Raw genomic sequence first — 27775 nt, 5'->3', positions numbered from 1 at the left:
GTTGGTAGACCTTTTTGCTAAAGAAGACATAAATTTATGATTAATCATTCGGTCTCTATTTCTGGACTTTGCATTAATGCTTTGACACATGCCTTGTTTTTAGGTTCAACTTTAAACATGCTAGATAGAACAATAAAAGAAAAATGCCTACAAATTAATCTAACTAGAAAGGCTGTCTCCAAAATCATTTAATGTTTGAGGGGTACATGTGAAAATGTTACTGTGCTTAAGAATACCCCCTGATCCACTTGATACTAACAATATATATATATGTCATCTCCCCTCTTTTCTCCTTCCCCTGCACCTTTGCTAAGTTATCATGAAATAACAGGCCAAAAGCACACACTAACTGTCCATTTCTACAGTGAGAGAGTTAGAAGAAGATGGAGAAGTACGAGCCGGTGAGAGAGATCGGGTCAGGGAATTTTGGTGTCGCCAGGTTGATGCGCAACAAACAAACACGTGAGCTCGTTGCCATGAAGTTCATCGATCGTGGTCATCGGGTGATTATTTTCTAAATAAAGTGCTATTTCTTTGTCATAGTATTGCTGGAGAAAATTTTGTCGTCCACAGTAACTTGAATTGTTCTGTTTCCTCAGTTCATATTAAATACAATTAGATTTTATAGAGAACAAGTGAACAACTTGCTATCTCAAACATAGCTTTTCTTTTTTCCTAGTAATTTTTGTTTTAGATGCCAATAAACTCTGATTATATAGAAAAACACCAAATAATTTGGGTCTTGGTAAACAAGTAATGTGTTTCTTCTCATTTGTATTGAATTTTATCTAGCCTGGAATTACATAGAATACTAAGTAGAAGCATGCATCTTAGTGCATTAGATCATTACTATGTAATTGTTCTCTCAGGTTAAACATATTTATTTTTATATCACATATTTCTTCATTATCTAACTTTAATTTAATTTATTTTATTTTCATTCTAGTGACTCTTGTTGTTGGTTTAATTTGTTAGATTGATGAGAATGTGCTCAGGGAGATAATAAACCACCGCTCTCTCCAGCATCCAAATATTATTCGTTTTAAGGAGGTGTTGCTCTTTATCATATATTATTACCTTTTTATATATAAAAATCTCACAAGCTAAAATTTGCTTCCAATTAAAAAGAGTCATTGGTTAGCAAAGTAAGAAAATTGTGAAGAAGAAATTAAGATGGGTTGTGAAATATTAGTGCTTCTATATATTGCAAGCACTAATTAAAGTGGGGCTTGACCCCTCTTGTTTCCTAAAAAAATATATATATTGCAAGCACAAACTATTGTTTCAAACCAATATAGTTGCATAATATTTTCGCAAAATTAAATATAAGAATCTTTATAAATATAAATTCTTGGGATCGATGCTATAATTAAACCTTGGATTTACATGAATGTCTCTATATGTTGATGTTTGTTCTGCATAAAAGAAAAATGTCTAACAATTTGAAAGCATTGATTGTGATTGTGATTGTGATTGTGATTGTGATATTTCCAAATGAGCTATCCACAATCATTTCATTGTTGTAGTTTTGCATTCGCAAGTACACTTACCACTCACCGAAAGAGCTAATCCAAAACAGGATTCAAGCCTTATTTTTCTTAAATAACAATTCAGAATAAAATTTAGCAGTCTTACAAATGCATGTACTACGCTTACAACCCATGCGCTAGCTAAAATGTTGGATATATACATGAAAATCTCTGAATCTAGATAATTATTTCATGGAAACAGGGGTGTCCGATTGACAATGGATCAAATTCAGTTAAATGTTTCGTCAGAGCCGTTTAATTGTGTTAAAATTCGTGCAGAAAACTTAAATATTTGTACATATTAAGTGCGTACAAATTTTAACGCGAATTAAATGGCTCTGACCGGTCATCAGAATGAATTTTGGTCCGATGTTCACCGAGATGCCCCTCAACTCCTTGTTTTATAACAAAAATAACATGATGATGCTATTGATTACTGAATCCATATCCTCTGAGTTAACAAAATATTTCTATTTGGATCACGCCGTCCGATCAGAATTTGGACCAATCCGGTCCAAGATGAAACACATAGAGCTGCTTTAATAATCGTGCAGATTCTAATTGGACAATCCATATCCAAACCGGAATATTTTGTTACCATAGGTGATACACATTCATTGATTACTGCTTTCAATTTTGGTACTTCTCAGAACCTAATTAAAATTAATGGATACCCTAGTTACTCATCAAAAGAGTTGCTCAAGCAAAATTGAACACCTATTTTTTTCTTTTTTCTTTTTTAATAATTATAATTTAGGTGGTTTTAACACCAACACATCTAGCAATTGTAATGGAGTATGCTGCTGGTGGGGAGCTCTTTGAGAGGATTCAAGAAGCGGGGAGATTTTCCGAGCCTGAGGTTCTTTAATTTAAAAAACACAATTTGTCATAAAAATATCAATTTAATCAAAATTAATTGATTTTTCTTATTACTTTTTCCTCTTGTTATCACAGGCAAGGTACTTCTTTCAGCAGCTCATTTGTGGCGTCAGTTATTGTCATTTCATGGTAAGAAAAATTATTTAAACCTAAATTATTTATAGAGAAAAAAAAAATTACCAAATTGTCTAGGGTTCATCCACCAATCAGAGACTGCCACACAGTGCGGTGCCATATGGATCCAGGAGAGGCGTTGAACAATCCCTGGCCTCAAAAAAAAAATTCAAAAAGTGCTTCTTTTGTCATGATTATTGTTAGAAAATTTTACAAAAACTATGCTTGTTTTCAAATAATAATACAATTATGTACTATTTAAATTATTTATCCCACTCTATCTTATTTTATAGCTCCGCCCAACTGCCACATGTCCACATCCAATACAAAAATTTCAGAAGAGTATGAAATGTTTATGTTCATAATTTCTAAAAAAATTATGCAAAATTTGCACATGTGGCAGACTCTGATTGGTTTGGTGTGTGAGCCTAGACGATTTCGTCTATGATAGTTAATCAAACTCTTATTTATAAATTAAAAAAAAAAAAGACTCTTATTTATAACATGATTAATAATTTTGATTTTTTCAGAATATTTGTCATAGAGATCTGAAGCTTGAAAACACTCTCCTAGATGGTAGCCCAGCGCCAAGGGTAAAGATTTGTGATTTTGGTTATTCTAAGGTAAACTACAACACCTCATAATTTGCATTAACTAGAAATTAAATTCATATTTTATGCGTTAGTAAAACAGGAAAACTTATTGTCTTGTTGTGAATTACGTGCAGTCGTCGGTGCTACACTCGAGGCCCCGAAGTGTTGTTGGAACTCCGGCGTATATCGCACCAGAAGTGTTTCAACCTCGTGGATACGAAGGGTATGAAGGAAAGGTTAGCATTTTTATTTATTCTTGTTTTTTTTTTTCTCTTGTGTTTTTTCCTTAAATTCTTTTTAAGCTTGACATGTTTGTATTAAGAGATTTCAATTTTTCACTCCTAGATGTAGATATTTTTCTTTCAAAAGTCTAAAGTGAAATGTTCACTTGTTCTTCACAAACTGTAAAAAATATAAAAAAACTAATAAAACTTATTCAAATTAGAAGTTTCTCATTTATAATTTCTTTTCATTTTTGATCATGTAATCTCATTTCTTTTAACAAAGAATTATGACTTAAGACCTTATTAAGCTTCTAAAATCTTAATACCTTATTAATATTCTTAAGAAGATACACCTCAGAGATAAAAACTAATAGTAACATACTAATAGTACTGCTCAAGAAAAACTTTTTATCAAACTAATTTTAAACTGCTTGATAGATAAAAACTTTATACTTTATACTTTGCACCTATTTGCAGCCTTCACTAAAATATATCAATTATCACTTTTGTCTCTTTGTTGTCTCTTGGATTTTTGTTTGGTTTTATTTACAAACCAAAAGGAATATGTCATTGGACATTGTAAAGTTGTCTCCCCTGTCATTTTCTGATTCTTTTACTCAATCATAGCATTAACAGCTATCAGTTAATTAATCAATTACCTAAATTAATAATCAATATTTATGATGTTTGATTCCCACTTGCATTTTACTTTACCATCTATATTGTTTTGTTTATTAGAATGAAACTGTGTGGTACTATAATATTAACAGCAGAGCTCATACATCTTATGTCAAATCCAACTACTATATAAATGTGGTAAGAACAAAAGACATAGTCACCATCAAACCTACCATAGTGGATACTGGATAGTGGATAGTAACACTGTATAACAGGGAAAATTTCTACTTACACCCCTGTAAATGTTTAAAAATCTTACATACTTTACATAAAATAACAGAGGCAAAACCCTCAATAACTAGTCCTCATTTATCATTCCCTATTTATCTTTACTCAAGTATAAAATGTTTGGGTAACTTGGAAGAATATACTCTGCGGTACCTGACCGCATCAGTTTAAGTCAAAACCGAGCCAAGTTTTTTTCGAAACTGTTTGGAATGTAGGGATCCACTTTAAGATTCACACTAATTTAGATTAAACGGTTTGAGTCTAACCTAATAGGGTTAGGTACCTTATCTATCCGAACTCGGGGTAATCCAAAATTTTAATTTACTATTAAAAAAAATATAGACCAATAAACCATGATTTCGTGGGAATTCCATATTTATCATGGACTCAATCTGTTGTTGAGGTCACCAAAGGGGTGACCGTAATCAAAAAGTGAAGAAATGTATTGATTCCTTCTCAATTTTGGCACTACATTGGTTTCATTTGGTGACCTCAACGACAGGTTGATTGAGGCCATTATATTAGACATGACACTTATTTATTTGTGCGTGTGTGCGTGTTTTTGAGTGGCCCATGAGTCCCCATGAATGGGCATCATCACAATGTGGAAACATAAAAGATAAAAATTAATGAGAGGATTATTTTCACAAAATTTTTATTTTTTAATTTTTATTTTTTGGCACATGAGTAGTGTAATATCCTGAGGTCTGAATTCTCTTCATTTGGTTTAATTTAGTTAGGATATGATCATTAATTTGTTTGGTTTAATATAGGCTGCAGATGTATGGTCATGTGGGGTAACCTTGTTTGTGATGCTAGTTGGTGCTTATCCTTTTGAAGATCCAAGAGATCCAAGAAATTTCGGGAAAACAATCTCAGTGAGTTTGGAAATTTCCTTAATTATCTCTCGTGGTTTCGAGAAAAGTAAAATACATTGTTTTCCTTTTCTTATGATTTTTGTGTGTATTTTGTAGAGAATTAGATCAGCAAATTACAAGATACCTGAAAGGGTTCATATCTCTGACCAGTGCAGGAATCTCATTTCACGCATCTTCGTTCCCACCCCGGGAAGGGTATCTTTTCTTCATCCCTAGAAATTTATTTGAAACATCTCAATTTTTATGTTAAAATCTGAAAGGAAACAGCATTTTAAATTCAAGATGAATATTTTATCTCCTTATGCAAGCAAATCTTTATTAACTTCACAATTAAACATTTGTATTTACTACTAAATTTCTCCATGTATCACAAAATCAAATATTTACAAAAAACACAATTATAATTGAGGTGATGGTAATATGTATATTTATGGATTGACCGGTGCTCTGGATCCATATTTCTATTTTCAAAGTTCAAACAGTCATTCTAAACCATTAAACATGATCTTCATATCAAAATGTACTTGGATACAAAATTTTATTTTATTTTTATAATTTTTTTACAATTTTTTTTTAAAATAGGTAGAAAATCACTGATTTTGAATGGTCAAGAATTTTTAAATCAAGTGATATTCTACCTATCTAAAAAAAAGTAAAAAAAGTAAAAAAAAAAAAAAAAAAAAAATTTTGGTCCCATATTTTTATTTGTAGATAATGTTTAGCAGTTCGAATCAATTATTTAAACTTTGAAAATAGAGATAGGGATCCATAGTACGGATCTATTGTAATATGCATGTTACCATAGCATCACTCATTATAATAAACATTAAATCTATGTCATTCTTTAAATTTTAATCCAGCTTTTCAATTTCCAAATATACAGAGGATCACAATGAATGAAATAAAAAGCCACCCCTGGTTCTTAAGGAGTCTTCCGAGGGAACTGAAAGAACCGGCGCAAGCAGCGTTTTACAGAACAAACAACAGTCAAGCGCCAGCATACTCGGTTCAAAGCAGAGACGAGATATGCAGGATAGTACAAGAAGCTCAGACCATACCAAACGTACCGTCCATCCCCGGATACGGTTGGGGCTTCAACGACTCAGATGATGATGGTGAAGAGCAAGAGGAGGAGGAGGAGGAGGAGGATGTGTATGATCGGACAGTACGACAAGTGCATGCCAGTGGTGAATTTGACATCGGCACGTTGCGCATATAGTGAACTGTGAAGAAAATGTTTTTATCAGGTTGTGAAATCAGGTAATGTTTATGTAAGCATCCGAAGTAATAATATTAGACCTAATGCAGTTTCTTTACCAGAACTGGAACTGTGTATCAGATGCTGGACAAGCTTCTCTCAGCATGTAAGTTAATTATGGGAAAAGCCATGTTTAGCGCAAAAAGTTAAGAGAAGGCTACATGTGATAAAATGTTTGAGAAAATGTTTAAACATGATATGATTTCCAAATAGGTAGAGCATACAACCAAAAGGCCGTATCATGTGAATCATGAATTTAGCACAGCTACCTTCTTTTCTTTTTAAACTATATAGTTTGACTATTTGTTCAAGAGCGCGTCAAGATTAGTGCAGCTGAGCTCAATCTCCACTTACGGAATGCTCCTTTAATTTGTCCTTTAATTTCTCCATTGCTCTCCTTCTCTCATCACCCGCTCTTGTTCTCTTTCCCTCTCTCTGCAACCTCTCGCTCTCTCTCCCTCTCTCCATACCGGCTCTCCTTTGCTCGATTAAATGACGGCCCCAGTTTTTCACCGGCTCTCATTTCCTTGACAGATGATTCCAGAAAGCACAGATTTCATTCAAAGTACATAATTGGATTTGGGAAGGTAAAGAGATATGCAAAGCGTGTCACACTCTCTCTCTCCCAATATGATCTCCGAAGTTATTTAAAAACAATAATAGTATCCAAATCTGGATTTGCTCTCTAAACTAATTTGAAAAACAAAAGGAAAGAAAAAAAAATGAAGTAATACATACAACTCTAGTTCAGTTTGATCTAACCATAACCATATTTATTTTTTTCTTTCTTCTTCCTTGCCTAATCCACCAAGACATAAAGGCAAGCGACATCTTACTGGACACCGATTTCAAAGCTCGAGTTGCTGATTTTGGATTTGCAAAACTCATTCCAGATTGAGCCTCTCATGTCACAACTCACAACACAGGTAAAAGGCTCTTTGGTCGTCGCACCGGAGTACGCAATGCGCAGCAAGGTCTCAGAGAGTTGCGACATGTGGTGCGAGAGTATGCAATGCACGGCAAGGTCTTAGAGAGTTGCGACGTGTATAGCCTTGGTGTATTACTATGGGTGTTTGTCACTGGAAAAAATCCAATTGAGAAATTGGATTCGATGCAGAATGTGTTTTAACCAACTGGGCACTTCCTTTTGGTTAGAGAGAGAAGGTTTAGTAAGATAGTCGGTTCACTGAATGGCGATTATGTAGAGAGAGAACGAGAGACGGGGTGCCCGGAGAGGTAAAGAGAACAAGAGCGGGTGTGGAGTGAAGAAGAGCGAAGACAATTTCTTTGCTGACAACAGTGGACAAATTAACAGAGGCTCCGTTAGTGGAGATTGAACCACTAACAGTACGAATCTGGATGCGATCCTGAACGGTTTAGATGACGAACCAGGCTTGGTCCGATGGGCATCGGAACTGAGTCCGTATCCCCTCACGTACCTGAGGCTATTTGCATGAGAAATCAACAGTCCGGATTAATTCCAACTGTACCACACTCAACCCGGTGCCTATAAAAACAATAGAGGGTTCGAGATTTGTCAAGTTAAAAAGAATGATCCAGATCTATTATTGTACCGGAACGCCCCCGCTCCCGATATCGAGTTAGGTTCAAGGCATGGATTATTGAGACATTATAACCCTTTCTCATTTCTTCTTTACATATAAAAACAAATTGATTTCCCACAAGGTTCTTTTGTATTCTTTTCTTTTTGTTCTCTTCCAGGCTTAAATCCACATACGCATATCAAATTTTGTTAGTTTAACAGATGCGCATATTATGAACATTAAGAATGTCAGAGTTACAAAAAGGAAAATAGAATGCAAAGAAAATAATTAATAACCAACAGAAAATTTGCAAAAATGAAACTACCCTTTATCAAAATTTAGAAAGAGAGATGCTTCTTTTTCTTTTCTTTTATCCTCTTCTTTTCCCTAAGACTAATTACATCCTTCTTCCTCTTCAACGCTTGACCGAAACTCCAAACAGATAATTACAAGGTCACCTAATTGTTTCACTTTCTTCACCTAAATTAAAAAAGAAAATTAATAACTCAAGGCATCATATTCTTTCACCTGCTTTCAAAGACCAAACTCATCATCACTACTAATTGAAACCACATCACTATCATCATCGTCACCATCCTCCTCCCCTGCATCGGCCATCATACCGAGCAAATCATGCGCTGCACCTAGATCCAGATCATCAACATCATTGAACTCCCCATCATCATTCTCGCTATCGCTATCCAAAAGGTCGATATCTTCATCATTATCGCTTTCACTGAGGATGTCATCAGAATCGTCAGCAGCAGCCAGATCGAGCATTGCATTCATGTCATCACCATCTGATTCCTCCTCATCAGAATCCTCGTCTTCTGTCTCACCACCGTCGTCAGGGTCAGAATCGTCATCTGCTGCTCGCCGCCGGCCGACTTCGTAGAGGCGTGCTGAGGAGAACATCTCTTCGTGGTCATCCATCGCAACTACACCTACGAGTGAGTCAGCAGGGTCCACTGCCAGGTCAAGCACGCAACGGTCCACCTGCAAAAAACAAGTGGTGTCAATAGAGATGTTTACACTTCTTTTCTTTTCAACAGTAACAACAAATTAGTAATTTAGAGGCGTCAGATTCTGAGTAAGATGATTTTTAGAAATGGGAAGCAGTTCACAGATGATGTCTGTCAACCCTGGTTCTTGAAAAGTAAGACATTTCTGAGCTTTCGAAATTTGGGAGTTCAGGTATTGTTTCAGTCACTTGTTTTCTACTACAAAAGAAGGGAAAGAAAAAGTGGTGGTAACAAGTTAACATATTCTATCTATGCAGCCATGCAACATATTCTCCATACCTGGTAAGTTGCAGTTTTGAGAAGACGACTATTATAGGAAAATGTTGAAATAGAAAATATGAATAGAAAATAAAATTGGCTAAAAGAAAAAAAGACCAAAGTTACCCCAAGAAAAGAATCATAAGATTTGTTAAACAGGATCAACAATAACTCTCCCTTAATTGCACCCCACCTCATTGAAAACAAGAATAAACTAAATGAATTTGCCTCACATAACAAATCCTATTTAACCCCATCAAAAGGTACTTGCATCAATCAGAGAGAGCAAAAAGTTGAATACGAACAAATGCAGAACCAAAAATTGGAATGAAAACCTAAAAGCTAAAATCAAGACATGAAAAAAGGTAGAAACCTGGACAGTGGCGATCTCAGAGTAGTTGGAGGAGTCGATGGTGCGGAAAGCGGGGAAGAGCGGGTGGCGCACGCGACGGGTTTGGATCGCTGATGACATGTCCTCCAGGTTGCGCCGCAAGATAGCGTAGATCACATCTCCTGTTCCATTGAATGTTATCACCGTCTGATCCAGAGATGGCACACTCCTCAATAGCTTGAACTTCCTCAAGTCCCACACCTCCGAATTCAGTATTACCTATCGTGACCACCAAACCAAGTTAGAATTAAGTTTACCTGTTGCTCCAATAACTGATAATTGTCATTTGTTAGCATTTCTGAAAAACTGTACTTGTAGAAGAAGGGTATCCTTGTGGTGCTACCTGTAATCTAAAGTAAACTCAACATTGCAAATCTGGCTTCTTTGACTAATATCAGTAAACTCAACATTGCCGAAAACTTTAAGAGCAAGGGAATGTTGACACCCCAACCCAAATAGTAATTGTGCATATTAATTAATTATTTCAAGGCCCAATTCAAATTCTCTTCAAACTTTCAAAAATAGGTACATAGATAAACATTCAATACTCACCTCATTGCCAGCAGGATGAAAACCACCGCCACCATAATCTGTGAACTGGTCGAACCGGTGCACTGAACTGGCACTGCGCCTATCCCACAAGACCCCATTCCACAAAAGCATATCATCACAAGGACTAAAGTGAATAAGCGATGGTGCATGATTTTTACCCGAACCACCACCACCACGACTTGCCAGCCCATTATCTGGCAACCTAAGCTCCAAGTTGCATGTTTGCACATCATACAACAATACCTCCTTTTGAGCCTGCTCTACTGAAAGGGCAGCAAAGCGTGCACCAGAATGGCTGAACCTCGCCGCTTTACACCCATCAAATGAGTGAAGGGGCCCACCCGACATAGAATATGCATCCCACAACCTCACTTCATACTGAGTAGAAGAAAGTACATACTGGTCTGCTGACTGAACTAGGGTAACAAGGGTCTGGTGAGCTGAGTGTGACTCCACAATTTTACCGGAATTACAATCAAAAATCTTCAACTCGCCAGAATAATTACCAGTAGCAATTCGGGACGAGTCACCTAGGAACGTCATGCATGTCAGAAGAGTGACATCATCACGACAGGTACGACACGGCCTGAAACGGCTGTAGATGAACTGTCTGTCACGACGAGGACAATGAGCAGCATTGAACTGCTTCTTTATCTCCCTTGACGCCATTCTTGCCGTCACATTGGTTGGTGCACCAAGGGCACGGCTTGGCTCAGGACAAACATGTGGTTGTAGGAGAGAGAGAGGTGGTAAGGTCGTTATAGGGGTAGGGCACTGCCTATGCTGGTGCTTTAGGTACTGTACCACTAGAGAATCTAGTGTCATTCGGTCGCTGTTACCGGGTTGCATGTCAGTTGAGGCAGGCATGAGATGGGATGGTGTGGCTGTACCAGTCATCAGTATACCTGGTATGCCAGGAGTGTAATTTACATCATCTAAATTATCCACAGGTATACTGTTAAAATTTGCACGTCCAGAGAGGGTTAAAGATGTAGGAGACACTATTGGGGGAGCATCATTCGGTCTGCGAGTGGGCCCCGGTGTCTGGCAAAGAGGTGACCGGTATGAAACAAGATCTGCTGTTGCAACCCTCTTAGTAAAAATTGGAGTTAAAGAGAGGGAATCTTTTGATTCATTAAACTTCCTTTTCATCGGCAAAACTATAGGGGATTTATATTGGGCCTCCGTGTCAGCAATGGAATCAGGTGCTGCAGCAGACGAGGATTCTGTAGGTGGTTTCAAAGCAGCATTAGATTTGGTGTTAGAAGAGAAGACCAAGGGCTTCCTTTTCAGGGCTGAATCAGACCGTTTGAAGGTGATGTCATCATCGGGTGACACAGTTTTTGATGCATCTTGGAGGAAGCTGCTATTGGTACGGCTTGAAGGCCATTGAATCGGGAGAGAAGGAGGTTCCTGAAGTGATGTCTGGTGAAGGGGGGGAGGGGGACCTGATCCACTACCTGAGGGGAGGGGAGGTATATCAGCCTCCTTCAATAGTGTGTCGGCAGTTGATTTTAGACCTGATGCTTGGAGATGCTCGTGTATCAATTGCAACAACTCCCTATACCAAAAAAAAAAAAAAAGATACTCAAGTTAGGCAGCTCAAATTTATGAAATTATTTTCATCCCCCTTTGGTAACAAGGTACATTGTGTGAGGATCAAAGTGAGATTGTGTACTGGCTAAGTTTATGGAGTACCCACAATATTGAAAAATTAGGAATAAAAACATAACCTGCAAAAAGAAAATACCATAAACACCCCTAAAAAATATTAGAAATTAAGCCTAATGACTCACTGTATCTCTCAACAAAAAATAAGTCAAAGGCAGGATGCTTTTTGAGTAGTATTTAGAACTTCAGAAAGGAGGGTATAGTTGACATTTCCAATGTAGGGACAAGATAATTCTGGCTTTTCAGAACAAAGTACTGTAAGGCGGATTTCAGACCTGGAATGGTAAGAAATTGGAGTGGCAGCAGCAATGGCCGCTCGTTCAATCCGCCTAAGAGCAGGGGCCGCAGCGTCAGTGGCAGCAAGAGTGGTAGCCTTTCCTGAGTTTGTGAGAATTGCGATAAGCTCAATAGCCACATTGGTGAGCTCTTTTTGCCACCTGCCCTGGTCACCCCCCGAAGGCTGCCCGGTTGAGTCTCTAATGAGCTCTGATAGCTTCTTCCCCACCTAAGAAATGGACATACAGAGGATTTATTATTAAAAATTATGGGACTTCTTTTCTTAAAAATATATATATATATTAATATATATACAGTTAAAATAAGAGAGACAATTACAAGTCTAAGAATTGTCTTGTGTCCAAGATACATCCCACTAGAAATCAACAAGCGTGTACTATTTGCTTCTTTGAATGAATCATTATATATAGGCCAAAGCAAGGGCAGCTAGGCAATTGGTTACAATTAGAGAAAACGTCATGTGTGCTTTTGCACATATATTAGAGAGAACATCATATGTACTTTTGCCTATATACGGCTCACGCTATTGTCAACTGCACAAGAGATTGACTACTTCCCACATATTCTTTCTTTGGGCTGTTGACATGAGCCATATATAGACAAAAATAACAGCAGTTTGGGTGAATTGGCTACTTCCAAAGTAATTACAAAAGATGGCAGAAGCTGTTTGTATGATGTATACCAGCAATATTGTAACTTTACAATTTTTATGTAGCACACATGACGTTCCTTTTCTCTGTCCTTCGCATCTCAAAAACAGAAAGAAAAAAAAATACCTGCAGCTTAGTCAATATATGTGCAATTGTATCGTCAATTGCAAGCCCCAGCAGCACCCGACATGCAAGGGCCCGGATCGATTCAACAGTGCCAGGTGGTATGATCACGCGAGAATTCAACAAATTCAAGAGCACTTTTATTCCATTATTAGCCCTTACAGCCTCGCGGGCCTGACGATAACCCTGCTCAAGCTGTGCAGCAAGTCCCGCACATCCAGCACCTGAACCCAGAGTGATCCGGCGGTCCCCCACCAATGCTGATGTCACTGCTGATGTATTGGTATTGGAAGGGTTTGATGTGCTCTTGTCTGATGTAGGAAGTGAAACAGGTGGTGCATTATTGCTAGAAGGTATAGAGGAGGGCTTGTTGCTGATTGAAGGAGGGGGACACACGAGGTTTATTAAAACATTCAAAGCCGGTCGAATTACCTGGGGCACCATGATAATAAATAAATAAGACTTAAATTTTCTAAATGACTTCAGACAGACAAACCATAGTTTTTTTTTTTTAGGAAAGTAGGCTTAGCCTACTTAGAAATTTATTGATAATAAAGAGAGAGAGTTACAAGGGAGTGTACGAATTGAGAGGGGAAACAAAATAGAACATAAAGATAGAGAAGAGAAAGAGAGAGAACATAAAAATAGAGAAAAGAAAGAGAGAGAAACAACACTAAAGTTAAAACCACTAGCTAACTAGTCTAATATCCCTTAAAATACTAAAAAGTGTTTTGTCTAGTAACCAGCAATAATAATTTATCAAGAAAGAGTGGAAGACAGTTTGTGTAGGATGGTACAAGATATTAGAGCTAGGCACTCAAGATAGATAAATTCGAAGAAACTTATAAAACCATTGAATTGCATTGCAACAGAAGGAGATAGAAGTTAACCTCAGGATCCACATAATTAGCAGCATGGGCAGCATCTAGAATGACAGCCATGCCGACACGATTGTTGCTTAATTGTGCAGTAACAATTAATTTACGAGTACACGGTACAAATGTCACTATATGAAGGATGCCAAATGCATACTGTGCCATGTCATGTAGGTATCGCTCTACCGGGGGTGCCTGTACAATGTCATAAGAAATTAAAGCTCCTTAATAACACAAGGACAGGAAATAAAAACAGAAGGTAGCATGGAATGATAAACAGATAGTAATAAATGCAGAGAGGAATACCTGACACAATTCCAACAAAGTAATATGGCCATTTAATGCCAAGAACCAATCCACCACAGGCCAGCGGGCCCGAACAAGATTTGTGCCGAGCTTTCTATCCCTCTGTATTTGTACAAACACTGCATCTATTGCCTCACTGCTGATATCAAGCGGTTTGTATGCAGCCCTGGCTCCTGACCCACTCCGGGCCCCGCCACGTGTGCCTTTGTTCGGTCTCAGATAATCTACTAAGAGTAGTAGGTGGGCACGAAAGTACTGTCTTAAAGCAACACAAGTGTGATATGCTATCTGCTTCTCTGACGTCGTCAGTACTTCTGGATTAGGATTAGGAGTAGCATTTCCCCCACCTGATCGGACAGAGGCAGCATTTTGAAGAATGTTGAGAAATTTCTGAAGGCCTTCTTTCGAGTCGAAGGAGTCCAATATTGCACGAAAGACAAAGGCTGACCCGAAAAAAATTGCCGCGTTCTTTCTAGCTGGGTCTTGTTGGCATTCGAGCAGTTGAAGGGCTAGCTCAACCACACGGTTCACTACATCAGGTGGCAACGCAGAAACACGCTCCATGATACCCTGTAAATATGTGTAGGTTGGTTTTAGATAAAGAAGCATTGTTTTCAAAAGGTTGGTTATAATTGTATTAACGACCTTGAACCCTACCCCCATCCACCCCCCACAATAAAGAAAGACAAATATCAATTGGGGAGGGAATTAATTGTTCTTTAAGTCAAGTTTTCATTATGAAACTAAGATAAACTTTCTTAGGGATTTGCTTTATTCCTTGGAAAGAACTAGCATCTTGTAACAGAATTCACCACATAAGGCCCATGTTTTATTTTGGAGTGAGGCTATGGTAATATGCATATTACACAACAGCCCGCGCTATGGGCTCATATCTCCATTTTTAAAGTTTAAACAGTCGATCTGAACGGTTTGACATGATCTTCAGACCAAATTTTTTTTTTATTAGAAATTTTTTACTATTCTTTTAGATAGGTAGAAAACCACGATATGAAATTTCTGAACCATCCAGAAAAACAGCGATTTTCTACCTATCTAAAATAATAGTTAAAAATTATAAAAATATAAAATTTGGTCTAATACATTTGATATGAAGGTTATATTTAACGGTTCAGATCGACTGTTTGAAATTTAAAAATACAAATATGGATCCCTTGCACGGGTTGATCCGTAATATGCATATTACCATAGCCTCAACTCTTTTGGTTATTGTTTATGGTTGCCTACTACACTATATATACTCTTATTTACCTGAAGAGAACCAATGGTGAACAAGCACAATGACAAACCCACGAAAGTATGAGGCAACCTTCTGACTTCTAGAAGCTTTTGAATCCCACCACGGTCCACAAACAGAGCTGCAAATTTCTTGTGTGCACCAAGAGCATTAATGAGCTTGAGCACCTCAGGCAGTAACAGTGCAACTGTCTCCTGATCCTTGTTGGTGCGTTGCAATAATGCAAGACACACGTCAACTCCCTTTTCATGCAAGATGGGGCCCAATGCCTCAACATATTCACCCAGAATTTCAAGGCACTGGATACAGTATATTTCACGAAGCTGACAAAGGGATTCCTGATCAAGAATTGTGAAGTCCTCTAAAGCTGCATCCTCGCTCGTGTCTTCAGGTTTTGGTTCATCAGGCCTAGTGTTGGATTGATCAGAGCTGCACAATGCAGAGATAAAAGCACAAATGGATTATTTCAGATTAACCAAAGAAAAACTGGCCACATCAGACAAATGTTTTCCTCCTTTGATAGGTAAAATAATTTTTCTATGGTTATTTTCAGAGAACGGCTTACCGAGAGACATCAGTTGACATGGCAGCATCAACAACAGTAGATGCAGTCTCATTAGCTGCAGCCAATGCAGCATCTTCATCATTATTTTTCTTCCAAACCTAAAAACTCAGACAAATAAATTAAATATGAATCTGCAAACCATAACTATATTCCCACCAAATAAAAATTTCACACTTCCATTTTCTTAAAACGCAATAATTCAACAAAAAGAATAGCCTAGAGACCACACCTCAAAAACAAGTGAATTACTAAAAGTATATGGATCCCAGTATCACATCTGATACTATACATAAGCAGAAGGTAGGACACTTCTCAATATCTAAATATATGATAATATACTTTTATGCTTTAAATTGTTTTCAAACAATATACTAATACACATTCTGAAGATTAAGCAACAGACAATCTGGCAATACTATTCCCTATTAAAATTGAACAATTATTAATTGTGTGCACAACCAATACTAAGCCTGCTTCAAAACTTAAAAGGTTTCAGATAATCTGTGGCAGGAAATAAAACATACGCAGATCCCACAGGAATCCAAGACCTTATTTCCGAATGAGAGGTGTAGTTAAATAAGATACTCCATCTGGCATGCCAGATACGAATCATATACATATCATGTGTGTATCTGTATCAGATACGTATCAAATACAGGTACTATAGGAGTTCACCCATATCGGGGGTAAGATATCAAGTGAGAGTGAGGTGAAGTGTAAAAGGACAAACTCAGGGATTAACAAGGTTCTAAATAGTATTTAGTGTTTTAGTGTGATAAAGTTCTGATAAACCATGATACCAGTATATTGTTTAGACAAATTTATGAAGATTGTAAACACCCAATTATCGATAACACATCTATAAGCATAAATAATAAACATAATTATAATGCTAAAAAGAATATACCATACTGTCCGTACTTCATACAGTAAGTAGATATAAATGCATCTATGATTTAAATACTACATAATTTCAAAATTAAACAATAACTAGCTTGGTTCAATGCTGCATCATTTTAAAATTAAACAAGTACAAGCATCGTTCAAATACTAAAAGTACTCTCATATCAAATTTGGTGGATGATAAGTAACAATAAATTCACCTGCTATATCAGAGAAATAATACTGCAATATCATCGAAAAGCAAAATCTTGCTATTAAAAAGCTAGGGTACCACTAATAAGACGAGCAAAGTACATTGTTACATCAGGTTGGTAATATATTTAATGATGAAGAAACGACACAAGCTCCATTTACAAGCATAAAGAAAACAATTAAGAATTATCTGGTTATTACCTCCAAAGCAGCAGTTTTGACAAGCTCAGCTGCAGCATCACCGGCAGCTTTAACTGCCTCATAAGGCGCACCAGCTGCCCTGGCCTCAGACTCTGCTGCTCCAATAGCTCTCAAGACAATCTCTGAAATATCCTTTGATCCAATTACACAATCTCTCAGCCTCTCATCATTGCTTTCTCCACAGATAGACCCAACATTCGAATCAACAATGCCCGTAGTCTTTTTTGAATCAAAGTTTCTTTTATTAGCCTCCTCACCCCTTCCCAGTGACCTGTCTCTCAACCCACGGTTTGAGCCCGGTGACATCAGCATTCTCTCATTACCTAAAATGCCTTCACCAGCCTTCCCTTTACCTCTGTTCTTTACTTTTCTAATCCTTAGTGAGTTCTCGTCAGCTAATTGCCCTTTCCCCTCAAGTACCCCCAAATTATTTGTAACATCTCCATTTTCCTCTGATATGTCGCGCGAACCAACCATCTCTGGAGAAGAATCGGTCAACTCAGAACTCAACAAGTCACCATTTGCATCCCCTAACAGTCTTGGAATGGTACCTTTGTCAGAAATTTGATCACCTATCCGTAATTTGACCCTGGCATCATCCTTCAACCTGACAGAGACACCTGCTGGAGGGAGTGTAGAATTGCCTTTTTGACTTGATGCGGCGTCTCCAAGTACTCTTACCCGTAAAAAGTGCATGAGCTTTGCTGAAACGCCTAATGTCAAGATTTCTTCTACCAGCGGACCGTCACTGAATTTAACAGGAAAAAAACAAAAATTATTACTATGAAAGGCAACATTTTGCTTTGCACAACTGACACTTCACTCTTTGATTTTAGTAATTATATGTGTTCAATTCAGATTAAATACTTTAATTTAGGTTTGTAGAAGCACATCAGCTATATCCAAAACAATTAATGAATAGCTGCAAGACATAGGATTATTACCCATTTAAAGCAATAGCAAGAAGCCCAACAGAATAGGTTCTCAAGAGCTCAGTATCAGTCGGTTTGTTCTTCCCCAAGTGCTTCCAGTTGCTTTCATTTGCAGCACCAGCAGTGGCAACATCATCCATCACCCACTTTTTTATATTATCCAAAACTGCATCGTCAAATACATGCGGGAACTGACCAGTGGAAAAAAAAATAGTCTATCAGATTGCACTGCTTGCTTATTTCCTATAAAATACTAATTACCCCAGAAATTATAAAGTTTAATATTAGTATGTGCAAGTGAAATACTGTTTTACATGCAATTTAAAAGAAATAAGCTAGTTCTCTAGAAAGCAAAAGGTGAGTAACCGGTGCACATGAAAATCCTAGACAGATACAGCCAACATTCCTAGGTTACATGTTCAGACAAAGGAATCAAATAAAGGGGTAAAAAGGGAAAAATAACAAACCAGCCAACCAGAAGAGCAGATAATGAGTAACCGAGCAGCAGCTGAGCTGATGCTGACTGGACATCGGTTCTCTGACAGAAATTTTGAGAATACCAATTCGTAAAAATCATCATTATCCTGAAAAGGTAAATGTAGAGAATCATGAAGCAAAAGAAATACTAAATTTTGTACATATAATACGTTATAATCGAAGTTTAATCCCATACCCGAATTATATTAGCTAGTTTCCCAATGGTGTGAGAACCTCTTCCATTGTTGGACAGAGAATTTGACTCCTTTAAGTACCTGAAAGGAGACAACAATTTGGGATTAGCAAATAGGAACTTTGAATTAGCAAGTTGTCACGTGAGGTTATCAAAAATTAGTAAAGATCAAAGGTGTTTATAATCATGGTTTTGTTCACCACCTTAATTTTTCAAATTAGCAAAGCTCACTTACACTGTAGTAAGCAACATATCACTAATTGAAAACCCAACAATATATTTTATAAAAGAAATACACACACATTGATAATAAATTTGCATATATCCCCAAATATCTCCGAAATTTCCCAATATTACACAAAAAAAAATCAGTACCTAGCTTCATGGGACTCGAGCAATGATGCAAGGCTATGAATAAGCTTAGGATTAGGGTTTGCTTGGGTCTCTAATATTCTGTCCATCAACTTCTGTGCTTTCTCCACCGCCACATCGTCCACCTCATCTCCTCCTCCGCCGCCGCTTCCCTCCGTCGCTACCGCAGCCGTTGCAGCCTCCGCAGCGACTGGAGGTGCCGGTTCAGTCATGGCTCTAGAAATTGTACAGTAATAGATAGGGAGTTGAGAGAGAATCTAGGGTTAGCGTTTTTTAATGTTCGCAAAAAGAATTCGAGAGAGGGAAAGACGGAGAAGAGAAGGTTCGCTTCATTTCTATACCTAGAGCAGACGGCTCTGTGGTATGATGTACCGCAGGAACGATTTAATACTTGTTCAATTATTGAATGCTCCGAGAGCACCGATGCACCAATGATGGTAAAATTGGTAGTTGGGTATATGAACCGTTCTAGTCTGTTCTACAAGAAATGTTACCTTATATTGTTTTATTTATTCATCTAATATAACTAATTTTTTCACTATAATTTTTTAGCTTTCTTATATATTTTCTTTTTTTACTGATATAATATACTTTATCACAAAAGTAATGTGTGTGACGTTAAAAAATAAAAACAAGAGACAAAATTTTTCCACAAAGTAACTTAAATTTTTTTATATCACTAAAGAGTAAAGACACTAAAAGTTTTTCTTATCTATAAGTGATTTTATTAGGTATCTCATTTATATTTTTATTTTAAAAGTGTATAATTATTTAGAAGAGTCAGAGTTATTTTTATTTCACTCGCTAGCATAAAACTCATGAAATTAGAGTTATTATCTTATTGTTCTTTCAAAAAAAAGGTTTCAAATGCATTAATTTTTTTTGGGTATTAATTTTTAAAATTTGAATAACTTCAAATTTAAAACTCAAATAGTAATATAGATCCGTTAAATATTAACTATATTATTCTCTCTATGTATATATAAAATATTACACCATCTTGACTTTGTTCTGATTGGCACCGCGAACTTACAAAAATATTTTTTTTGCAATCTTCGTCGAGGTGAGAAGAACTTACAAAACAATAATGCGGATAATTTTTTAATGTTGATTTTTGACCTTATTGATTCATATAGAAATAAAATAAAAAAGTGACATTTTTTATGTGTGTAGAGAAAAAAAAATATATTGGATCTAACCGTTTTATTAGGATATTTTAGTTTTAGGATTTCTATGATTACAAATTTAAATTTTATTAATTTTATTAATAAAATTTAAATTCATCAAGACCATAATTTACTAAGTTTTTAATATCCTCAATTAAATTCAAAGTTGCCCCCGACTTTTTTAAAAAAAAAAATACCTCAACTGCCAGAATTTCAAGCGATCTATTTCTTTTTAGAACCATAAGGAATTCTGACAATTCTGTTTTTTTTTTCTTTTTAAATGAGGAGTAATTGAGGAGTAAAAATGTTCATCGTTATTTTTTTAATGATTAATATTAAATAGATAATATAAAACCCTGACTAAATGGACTATCAGTAACTGAAATTTGAGTTTAAGTTTCCGATTTTTTTTTTGAAAAAAATGAGGAGTAATTGAGTAGTAATTGAGGAGTAAAATTGTTCATCATTATTTTTTTAATGATTAATATCAAATGACTAATATAAAACCTGACTAAATGAACCACCAGTAATATAAAACCCTGACTAACAATTTTGAAACTTAAACTCAAACCTGACTAAACCTATGATTAATCAGCAATTGAGGTTCTTCCCTTTGCCAAAAAAAAAGAAAAGGCAAGAGTCTCAAAACTTGAGTTTAAGTTTCCGATTAAGTTTTTTTCCATCTAACTTTCTATTCTCTCATCCTTTACTATACTCTGTCTTGAACATTGATCATGTAAATGTATGAAGTCTCATATTAAGAGTTTTTTTTTTGTTATATTTTTATTTTTAGTTAAAATGTTTTCATTTTGAAATTTAGTTTAGCATTTTTGATATTCAGATCTAGGGTATGTTATAAACAAACACAGATCATTTTGAGAATTTAGTTTGTGTTTTATCAATAATTCAGTTTAGTGTTTTCATTTCAAAAAAAAAAAAAACCGTCGGGAATTTCTGACAGTTCTGAAAAGAAATGGACCACCGAGAATTATGGCGGTGGGGGCATTTTTAAAAAAAAAGAAAGATCGGGGGCAAATTTGTATTTTTGTATTGTTGTATTTGATTGAGGATATTTAAAAAATCGGCATAGTTTGTGGCTGTTGTACTAATAATTAAGGAAATATGTTTAATCTTAAATGCTTACATTTATTTATTAAACATGGCAATCTAATATCTTAAAAATAATAGAATTAAGACATTGTCAATTAAGGTTTCTATTTGTTATTAGTTTAGATGTCTCCTTTTTTTCTAATAAAATAGTTCATGAGCATGATTATTTTCTAAATATAATTAAAAATGTATTAATAAAGATTTTCACACGGTGCTTTGTTAGGGATGTAGATAATAATATACAAGCGCATATCAAGCAAGGGCAAGCCCTGGATACATCTTCGAGCATGCCGTACCAGTAACACCGCCGCCACTGTTAATTGATGTAGATCTCCGAAAGGGGCCCAAAATAATAAAGAAAATCCGGCCCAATATAAATTAACCACATTCATTGACTAATAATAGGCCTAGCTATTCAATCAGGCCCAGTATTACTAAACAAACTTTAAAAATTAATTATATACAATAGTTCAAAACAGGGAATAAAAAGGACAGGTTCTTTTGGAATTATTTCTCCATTTTGGGCTTATTAGTCCCAAATCCAACTTATTATTATTTTTTTTTTGTGTGTGGAACCAGGGATGAAATCCTTGTTTCAAAATGTTATAGATTTATTGGTGACAAATAATTTGCTTCTGCTTTTGTTTTACAGTAAATGCTTGCCATTTTCTTTCATTTTTTTTTTATTCATATAGACAAATAAGAGAATTTGTAAGAGAGCTCTATATATAGATGACCTCTAAGAGATATTCGACAAATATATTTGTATCTTTGAGTGTATGATCCAAACGATATATATGGCTGTGAATGTCCGGCCGGTAGATTTGTTTTAGGAAGCATTAGAAACAAATGCATCTCCATATCTTAACAAAAAAAAATCTCATTGATCAATATCCAACAAACATGATTATTATACAACCACTTGTGAATTTGAGATTGAGTGTGTTTGTGGTTCTCCTGTAATTTAGGGTTTCAACGTCACCGACCGTCACCGCCTAGGTGCCCTGCCATTAAAAAACCCACAATGCACTATAAGAGAATCCAGGTATAAATCAATCTTTAAACCATATATATTGATTGCAACATGATCTGTGGTTAGTGCATACATTTAGAGTTTGTTTTGAACTTGTCATTGTCAATGCTAGACCACCTCTCAAAATCACAACTGCTACTTCATGCAAGTCATTTTCATGGAAGAGGGCATAGATAAATTAGGTCTAGTTATGATTATGCCAGCAAACTGGCACCGTAAAGAAGAGACAATGCAGAGTTACAATTGGTTCATCGGAAAGTTAAAAAAGTAAAGATTTGGAATCAAGAAATGAAATTTGCTTATGCAGATATCTTTTAAGGTTACTGTTTGCTTTGACAGAATAAATATTTCATGTAGGTGCATGCCTGTCGCTATCGACTGATTGCCGCCATTATTTTGTACATGACAAATGAATTATGAATTTATGGGAAATGATGGTTTTAATTTCATTATATTTTTACTTTTCTGAAGTCAATCTTTACTGCAAAGTATGTATAATTAATATACAACTGGAACTGAGAGGTGCTTGAATGTCACTTTCAGTCTTGTATATAATCCAATTAAACAACAAATAAAGTTGAATGCACTATAACAGCATTGGGTTGAAACTTTGTGAGATATCTCAAAGTCTCATAGCCATAGCTGAATTCAGACTTATCAGTACTATAATTAATTCATGTATATTTGTCATCATTAAGGATTACTGAATTATTTGCATTAATTGATGGCAAAAGCTACTTTATATATATTCTGGTCATGCATTTTCTAATTTTTTACCTTTTTGTTTTGTTTATAACAACCTTTTTTAATTGAACTTTTAGTTAAGCATTGTATACAACTTCATGTGTGTGTCATAGTGTGCAAGATAATGAACTCATCGATCATTCCGACTCTTCTTTTTTTACAATCTCTCTCAGAATAACACAACTTAATCAAATACAGTGAATGTTCTTTTTTATATCAATGACATTAAAAATATATGATAAATTACAGTGAAATTTTAGTCAATCTACAATAAAATGTATGATGATGCTTAGTGCGCAATCAGATGGTAATTATCTGGTAATGAACTTGGCTAGTAATTAAAGAAATGGATTCCGAGGTATATAAGAACTTATATATAATGGGACATATACCATATATGCACCGTAATACATTACGCTAACGACAAAATAAAAATACGAGTTATATGATGGTGCCGAGAAGCATTTTGCAAAATCAATACACAATTACACTAATGTCATACCAATTACACGATTTTACAATTAATGCCCCTAGCAAAGTTCTTACATTAGTCATCTACAATTTCCTTTATTGTTCAACATAAAGATAATAACCACAAATAATATCAACTATCATCTCAAGTCTTTCAATTAATCAAGCGGGAAAACTGGCGCGATTGACGAACCCAACTCGTCAGAATTAGACGAAATCAGACTATCAAGAAACTTCCAATCAATTCTTTGGCTGCTTTGTTCTTCACTAATCGAGTTCATCATGCCATCGAAACCATTTGACAAGCTCGGGCTATCCAATTGCGGCATTTCTGTATACTGATCCAGAAAAATGTGCTTCTTCTGGAGTTCCTTGGTGCAATTCAAGGATTCTCCATGCATTGCTGGTTCTTGGTAAGAAAGCATAGAGTTGCTAGCTCTAGAGAAGTTAGCTTGATTGTAGCAAAACGGGTTAAAATTGTTGTAATACGGCCTTTGGTTCGGGATCGGTTTTTTAAATGCACGACACACCACCCATCCTTCTTCCTGAAAAGTGATTTTATTCATACATAAAGTTGTATTAGTATGATTAGCATGCGTCTTTTATAAGTAACTAGAAAGAAACTAATACATTTGCACTAAAAATATACTTGATGAATTGTAAGGAAATTAATTAAGTGGTGTGGGGCTACAAACTTAAAAGAGGATCAATCTTTTTGTTTTATTGGAAGAGACATTTATATATTCAAAAGATTTTACTCAAACATTTAAAATTATATAGGTAATGATGATGGTGGAGCATGGTAGTGATGAATTCTTAACAAAAGAAAGTTATAATATCTATATATTTTGCAATTATATGTCTAACAATTAATGTATATATCATGTTATAATTGTTATACACTGATGCACATTAGAGAAAATATAACTTGCCTGAGGTGGTGCATGTTCGCCTGATTGGAGACGATACTCGTGCATGATCCAATCGCTCTTTCTCCCGTTTGGTGCACGGCCCTTGTAGAACACAAGTGTTTTCCTCATCCCTATGACCCTAGAATTTGAAACCACTGGCTTGTCACGGCCCGTTGCTTTCCAAAACCCTGCTGTGGTTGCTCTGTTAGTACGAGTCCCGCTTGGGTATTTGCGATCCTTGTAACTAAAGAAGTACCATTCACTTTGCTCTTCATGGCCATGTTTGCACCTCTCTACATTCAAATTGCACCATATATAATAATCCATTATTATATATCCATCTATATACATATAAGCATCATTTACTCATTAAAAACATATTATATATATTGGAAGGATATATATGCTCTTTACTTTTGTTTTGTGCAATCTCAGATCTCAAGGTGGTTTAATTTAACAAATTTGTTAATTATGTTATAAACTTAAGTTACCTCCATCAAATATATAAAACGGAAATCATATTAATCTCATTATTGTCTTTGTATCGCGTAGATAATCAACAAAACTTAATAAATTACCTTGGAGATCCCATGGCTCGATGCGGTAGAGATCGACATCCCGGATTATCTCGAGATCAATCTTCTGTGAGGTGACCTTGCGCATGAGATAGTAGCCTACAAGCTCTTCTTCTGTGGGGTGAAACCTAAATCCAGGTGGTACACAACAATTCTCCTCTTCCATTGCTAGCTAGTGCAATCTCTGAAAGTATAGCTTCTTTTATGTTAGTGCTTTGAAAGAGAGAGGTGTGGGGCATAGAAGCCTTTAGAGCCAAAAAAGGGAAGGAGATCTTAGGTGTCATACCTAGAGCCCACACACTCTGCTTGTCTTTTCTCTCTTTTTATTATAAAATTGCACAATTTATTATTCTCAAAGATGTGGTTACTATTTATTCTGAACTTTTGAAATTGAGCATTTTTATGTAAATGTTAGAAAAAAAAAATATGTAAGAGTTGCCTTGGAATAATATTTGTAACCACCAAAGGTTTATGATGGTCTTAAAAAAAATGCAGGGACAAATGAATTGAAATCACATATTCTTAATTATTTACATGTATCAAATCCAAACAGGTTCAGAATTGCAACTTTCTATTTTGATATAAAAAGGGACTGTACGAATAAAAATAAAGTAAGGGGAGACTAAAGACAGCAAGGGATTCTATACAAGTAAACAAACAGAGATCATAAATGAGCCCTTTTGAGAATCTAGGAGCACTCATGCAAAAAATATGCAAATTGCACCATATCTATATCATGATTAGGTCTACTAAAGTAATAATGTCACCGTTGTAGAAACTCTACATTATGCTAGTTTTAATTCACATTGTGAGTGGTCTCCTATCTGCAAAGTATATCAGAGGGGAAAGGAAGAAAAAATTACTTAAATGCCCTCCAAAAATTCTTGCACATATATGTAAGTCTAGTATATGAATACCTTGGTATAGTTTTAAATATGACTGTCTTGTATATTTTTAACTTCATAATAAAAATGCCCAAAAGGATTTGTTTTTAATTAAAGAGCCAAATTATATTATTCTAAGCTTGGAAGTGTGCATATATATATATATATATATACTATTACATTATTCAACCATCATTGTATACTAATTAAGTTTTCCTTCTTACACCTTGCGAAGGCCATGTTGTAAAGTTCATATATACAAAAAGGGTACAAGAGTTTAGACATGTATAGTGGAATCTAGGTTGTGTGTACATGTTTCTTTGAGTGTACTTCAAAACAAGCTGGCTAGGATACTTTCACATCCACCACCCCTATACATAAAAACATGCTGCTATGTGGTGTGAATGCATGTAGCTCATCATGTGGCGAGTCATTGTGAGATGGACTCAAAATTAAGGAACTAAAAGATAAGCATCGGTGGGTCCGGGTTTCAGCGGCTCGCTACATGCCGCATTTTTTTTTTTATATTAACACAGTATTCAAACTCAAAATGCATACAACTCAAAAGGTAGCTGAAGGTCACCAGACTCACCACCAATGGTGTACATTGTTGACAAATGTTCAAGTTTTCATTTTTATTTAATTCTTGGCGAATATAGATATCCCGATTCAAAATCATTGTTGTTGGGGTGTATGTGTGAATATAATCTAAAAGCATAATATATTTTTGGCTCACTTAATTGCTCTTTGAATTGACCTCTTTTCTTAATTTTAGTGGCAGAAGTAATATGAATTTGTTCAAAAATCACAAGAGATAATTTAAGAAAATAATGGCTCTAATAAGCACGCATTTATTCTTAATTCTAAAGAAATGAACCTAGCTAACCTAGCCATTAATGAAAGCTACTGTGCATATATATACAGTTGTTAGAACCTAGCTACCATTCCCAAAATTCTTCATATAGTGCTAGTCATCATATATAAACCAAGAGATAAAATAAAATAATTTTGAAAACCACTGAACCAAATTAAAGAACAAAAATAATGATGCTTATGAAGAACTCATAATAAGAATTAATTAACACTCACCAAATCAACAGTAATATCCAAGCAGGGAGTAGCTAGCTAGTGATCGATCAGGCTTGAGAAAATGTTTGCTTTGTACTTGAATGAATTAATAATGAATGATTAAGAGAGCATGGGACCTTTGTATATATATATAGATTATATAGTGGTAAGTAATGGAAGAACATTAATTAATGCGTGTAATCACATTGATAGTTACATGTGTAATTGTTTGTATCCCCATCATGAAGTGCGCGTGCGGTCGCCAAAGTTAGAAAGCGATAGATTTTCTACATATATTTTTTTTATTTTTTGGGTTATTTTTGTTCTATTGATGATGTATTCTATAGATCCAACTGATAGATTGATCTACCAACTAAATTGTCAACTTGAAGCACATATCTGTTTTTATCTGAATAAATTATCAGTGCACCTGGGGAGGGGGGCAGCTTAATTAGAGACATAATTAACCACGGCAATTTGTTGATTTGGGAATCCCTTTTGATTTAAGGCATTAATTGTCACGTTTAGTAAAGTAATTAAGATATTGTTCTTCATATGAGAGGTTGTATATTCGAAATTTAGTACTAAAATAATTTGAGAGTTTTGACTCTCATCTCATGCTAAAAAATAATAATTGTGACTTTTTTTTAATA

At 35.5% G+C, this 27775-nt stretch overlaps 3 protein-coding genes across 4 annotated transcripts in view; 1 reads left to right on the top strand and 2 right to left on the bottom strand.

Annotated features, from left to right (window-relative positions):
- The first annotated feature begins 256 nt into the window (after positions 1-256).
- On the top strand, positions 257-6543 carry LOC144558629 (serine/threonine-protein kinase SAPK5-like). Its single transcript, XM_078307480.1, has 9 exons — positions 257-503; positions 976-1050; positions 2287-2388; positions 2484-2537; positions 3053-3145; positions 3250-3351; positions 5019-5123; positions 5220-5318; positions 6007-6543. Exons 1-9 carry the CDS (start codon positions 384-386, stop codon positions 6340-6342), a joined length of 1086 nt encoding a protein of 361 aa, XP_078163606.1. The 5' UTR covers positions 257-383; the 3' UTR covers positions 6343-6543.
- A 1688-nt stretch (positions 6544-8231) lies between these two features.
- Positions 8232-27775, bottom strand: part of DCAF1 (DDB1-CUL4 associated factor 1) — a 78703-nt gene continuing 59159 nt past the window's right edge. Inside the window, exons 1-14 of one of the 2 annotated variants that reach the window (XM_078307451.1) lie at positions 19164-19498; positions 18792-18870; positions 18586-18702; positions 18131-18309; positions 17187-17934; positions 15891-15988; positions 15340-15754; positions 14071-14640; positions 13780-13959; positions 12893-13321; positions 12095-12324; positions 10149-11709; positions 9579-9815; positions 8232-8921 (exon numbers count right to left, since the gene is read on the bottom strand). In XM_078307451.1, the coding sequence (XP_078163577.1) occupies positions 8460-8921; positions 9579-9815; positions 10149-11709; positions 12095-12324; positions 12893-13321; positions 13780-13959; positions 14071-14640; positions 15340-15754; positions 15891-15988; positions 17187-17934; positions 18131-18309; positions 18586-18702; positions 18792-18870; positions 19164-19372 (5514 nt within the window). In that variant the 5' untranslated portion in view covers positions 19373-19498 and the 3' untranslated portion in view covers positions 8232-8459. Of the gene's footprint in view, positions 8922-9578; positions 9816-10148; positions 11710-12094; positions 12325-12892; positions 13322-13779; positions 13960-14070; positions 14641-15339; positions 15755-15890; positions 15989-17186; positions 17935-18130; positions 18310-18585; positions 18703-18791; positions 18871-19163; positions 19499-27775 lie in introns of those variants that run through there. The other variant, XM_078307457.1, reaches the window with a different exon arrangement.
- Positions 23661-27205, bottom strand: LOC144566237 (NAC domain-containing protein 37-like). Its single transcript, XM_078316206.1, has 4 exons — positions 27144-27205; positions 25174-25354; positions 24613-24888; positions 23661-24225 (listed from the first exon to the last, which is right to left on the bottom strand). Exons 2-4 carry the CDS (start codon positions 25334-25336, stop codon positions 23843-23845), a joined length of 822 nt encoding a protein of 273 aa, XP_078172332.1. The 5' UTR covers positions 25337-25354; positions 27144-27205; the 3' UTR covers positions 23661-23842.

The sequence above is a fragment of the Carex rostrata genome, chromosome 1 (genome assembly GCF_964058835.1).
Source record: "Carex rostrata chromosome 1, lpCarRost1.2, whole genome shotgun sequence".
Taxonomy (NCBI): domain Eukaryota; kingdom Viridiplantae; phylum Streptophyta; class Magnoliopsida; order Poales; family Cyperaceae; genus Carex; species Carex rostrata.
Note: the sequence above shows the minus strand (reverse complement) of the source record. Positions and strands in the feature narration are given on the sequence as shown.